This window comes from Panicum virgatum, chromosome 9N (genome assembly GCF_016808335.1).
Source record: "Panicum virgatum strain AP13 chromosome 9N, P.virgatum_v5, whole genome shotgun sequence".
NCBI classification, from domain to species: Eukaryota; Viridiplantae; Streptophyta; class Magnoliopsida; order Poales; family Poaceae; genus Panicum; species Panicum virgatum.
In genome coordinates this window covers 67660211-67663396 of record NC_053153.1, presented here as the reverse complement: position 1 = coordinate 67663396, position 3186 = coordinate 67660211, and the positions used below count along the sequence as shown (strand labels likewise).

The 3186-nt window shown below is 56.0% G+C and overlaps 1 protein-coding gene across 1 annotated transcript; it reads left to right on the top strand.

The window, feature by feature from the left end:
* Positions 1-416: 416 nt before the first annotated feature.
* Positions 417-1536, top strand: LOC120687529. Its single transcript, XM_039969546.1, has one exon. The coding sequence runs from the start codon at positions 597-599 to the stop codon at positions 1200-1202; it is 606 nt and encodes a 201-aa protein (XP_039825480.1). The 5' UTR covers positions 417-596; the 3' UTR covers positions 1203-1536.
* Positions 1537-3186: the final 1650 nt, after the last annotated feature.

The following is a 3186-nucleotide window of genomic DNA, read 5'->3' as shown; positions in this document are numbered from 1 at the left end:
AAATCGTAGACTAGACAAGAAGTAGCTTTTTTTATTCATTTGAACTAGTATGTTTGAACTATTTGCATTAACATCGGTATTTAACTATTGAATTTAAAACTTGGAATGTAATTTTTATTCTTTGTAACTGAATTTCTCGGTGAAATTTAAATTCTATTACCGACTTATATATGGATTATACCGAATTAGAAGTGGAAAAAATATTGTGGCATACCCTTTGTAAAATCCTAGGTACGCCACTGCTGCCACCGTGACGGTGCTGCGTGCCGTGTGGGAGACGAGTCAACGCGGCAACGACCAGCTCACCGCGGGGCGCGGGGCGCGGGGCGCGGAGCGGCGGACCGAACCCGCCATCTCCTGCCGAGCCCATCCATTCCACACCAACTAATCCTCTCGAGTTACCACTTACCAGTAGCTTTCCGCCCTGGTGGTCCTGCGACCTGGGGAGATCGCGAGAAATTCCTCGCTCCCGCCAACCGTTTTAATACCCTCCCGACGCGCCCGCCCCCCTGCCCCCGGCGCGCCATTGGCACCTGGCTGTCGCTCGGCTCAGCCGCTGAATCGCGTGGTCGTCGAACACCCGTCGTCGGCGAGGAATGGGCAACCTGGTCTCGTCCGGGGCCGGGGCCGCGGCGGCGAGCGGCGGCGGCGGGAAGGTGGTGATGGCGGACGGGAGCGTGCGGGCGCTCAGCGAGCCGGTGTCCGTGGCCGAGCTCATGATGGACCACCCGCGCCACTTCGTCGTCGACGCGCGCGTGCTCAAGGAGCGGGGGCGGCGGGAGCAGAAGCAGGGCGGCGGCGGCGGGGCTAAGGTCGCGCCTCTGCCAGCCGACCACGTTCTGGGCGCCGGCGGGGTGTACGTCCTGCTGCCGGCCACGCGGGGGAAGGTGTTGGCCGAGGAGGCGCGGCGCGCGTTGTCGGCGGCCAGGTCCCTGGCGCGGTCCCGGTCGATGCCCGGTCTGAGGCGGAAGCTATCGTCCAAGAAGGGCCGCGAGGAGGCTGCCTCCGACGTGTCAGCGCAGCGTGAGGCGACCGCGGAGCCCCCGGAGGAGGAGGAGGCGGACGCGGCGAGGCCGGACGGGTTCGAGGAGCACCGGCCGGAGTTCCTTAGCCGGGAGCTGTCGAGCAGGGGGTGGAAGCCGAGCCTGCGGACCATCGAGGAGCGCGTCGCGCCCAAGAAGACGCCCCATTGGCTGTTCTGATCACCTCCTCTGATCCATGAGCCGATCGAGTAGGTGCTCAGTGCTCTGATCATATCTAATTGTCTCCATTTCCTCTGTTGTTCTCGTTTCCTCTCTGTCCCAATGAATGCCTGTTGTGATCATGTAGTAGCCTGTCAAAATGCATGTACGATGGCATGATGTGACTCGCATGTGATGTGCTGAGACAGCACGTCTGAAATTTGCCATGCAATGAGTACTACTCCCATGTAATTATAGGATTAGATCAGATGTTTGATCAGGGCTTTGTCATATAATGTTGAAAGGCCTCCGGTTGTTCTCACTGACACTGTAAATTTTCCTTTCGCACCTGCTATTCAAACTTCCTACGGTCCACTGTACGATCCTGAACGGAACTTCTGCGACGAGCAGGGAGATGTCAGGCTCACTTGCGCCCTGATTCAGCCTCGCACGTCAGTTGCTTCCGGAGCGCAGGTTAGCTTGCGCCTGAATGCAAGGCTGATGCAACTACCGTGACTCTGCCGGCGATCACGAACGGAGCAGCATGTATTCGGAAAGAGACAGTCGCGGAATTTAGTGCTTCTGCATTGTCGGCGAAAAGTACATTCATGTGAAATCTATGTAGTTTCGGTGAAAGAGTATTAAAAAAAATTGAACCGAAGGGCAGGAGCATTACCGTGTCATTTATGGAGAAGAGTATTCGAATTCCCACTTGAAATCTTCTAGAAGCAGACCCGCGACTGCTGAAGAATCAGTTCCAAAGACAAGTAGTAAAAAATTTCGTGTTGGATTTCGGTCGCCATTAGAACGCTGTTTTCCACCCGTGCTCCTTCCTGGAGTCTGGAGTCAAAGGCGAAGCAGCAGAGCAAGGGGAGGGGCCGAGGGAGGGCTTCGAAGACGTGACGAACACGGCCGGGCCGGGCTAGGCGGCTAGCGCCTAGCAGGCCTCAACGGGCTCGAGATACACTTTTTTTCCGATACGGACAGCAGCTCAGGCTCAGCCCATCATAAAGGTAACGATCCCGGTCCAGGCCCGCCGGTCAACACCAGCGTGTTTGCGTGTGCAGGAAACGTCTTGTTGGAACCCGCCTTCGCCACGTCATCACCAGCAACTCGTAGGCGTCGATGGTTGGCAAATGGCAACACCAAAATCCTCCAATCCAATCCTTTAGCCCCTCATAAATTCCCAACCGACCAACTCCCATGCTGGATAAGCAAGCCATTCGAGCGACACAATCCAACTTGTACGGCAACGTTCTCATATCAAAATTCGTTTACGCGGTGGCGCGCCTCGTTCCGGCGCCGCAGCAAGGCTCGTATCGTGTGCAAACTTTTGCTCGAACACGAGCACCAAGGAGCAGAAGCAGCAGTAACGTGAATATTTGGCACAGCTCCGGCCTCTGCCACATCCGGTGATGCGTGCGTCGAACCAGGACTCGTGAGCCCACATGCCGCCAACTTGCTTGCAGCCGCTTACATCAGCACTTACCTCATAATTGGATGATGCCAGATCACCATGATCCATATAGGTTCGGTCATAGGGCTGGAAAAAAATACTAGTGGCTCGTTAGCTCGCTGGACTAAGCAGACGACTCGCAGCCGGTTTGGCTTGGCTCAGTCCAAATTTCTAACGAGCCGAGTAGAACTTTGTGCTCGTTAGTACAATGAGCGAGTTCGAGCCAGCTCGCGAGCAACGAGCTACACGTACAACAGGTTTATTATCTACGCTGCAGCTTTTAGAACCCTAAATTTGTGGCCTAATCGGTCCCTCTGTAGACGGCAGCGCCTCTCCCGCCAAGTGCGCCTCCCATGCTATTTCCACGAGTAAAATCTATACTCTTATCTAGACCTGGGCATGGGCTGCCCGACCCGACGGACTCGACCCAACCCGCCCGAAAATAGTCCGACCCGACCCGACCCGAAGAGTTTGATGGGCGGGCTCGGGTCAAAAATTTTGACCCGGTATGACTGACGGGCCGGGCACGGGCTAAAAATTTTGACCCGA

Excerpts from the sequence above, each read along its gene's own strand:
- LOC120687529 (XM_039969546.1), top strand. The coding sequence starts at position 597 with ATGGGCAACCTGGTCTCGTCCGGGGCCGGGGCCGCGGCGGCGAGCGGC.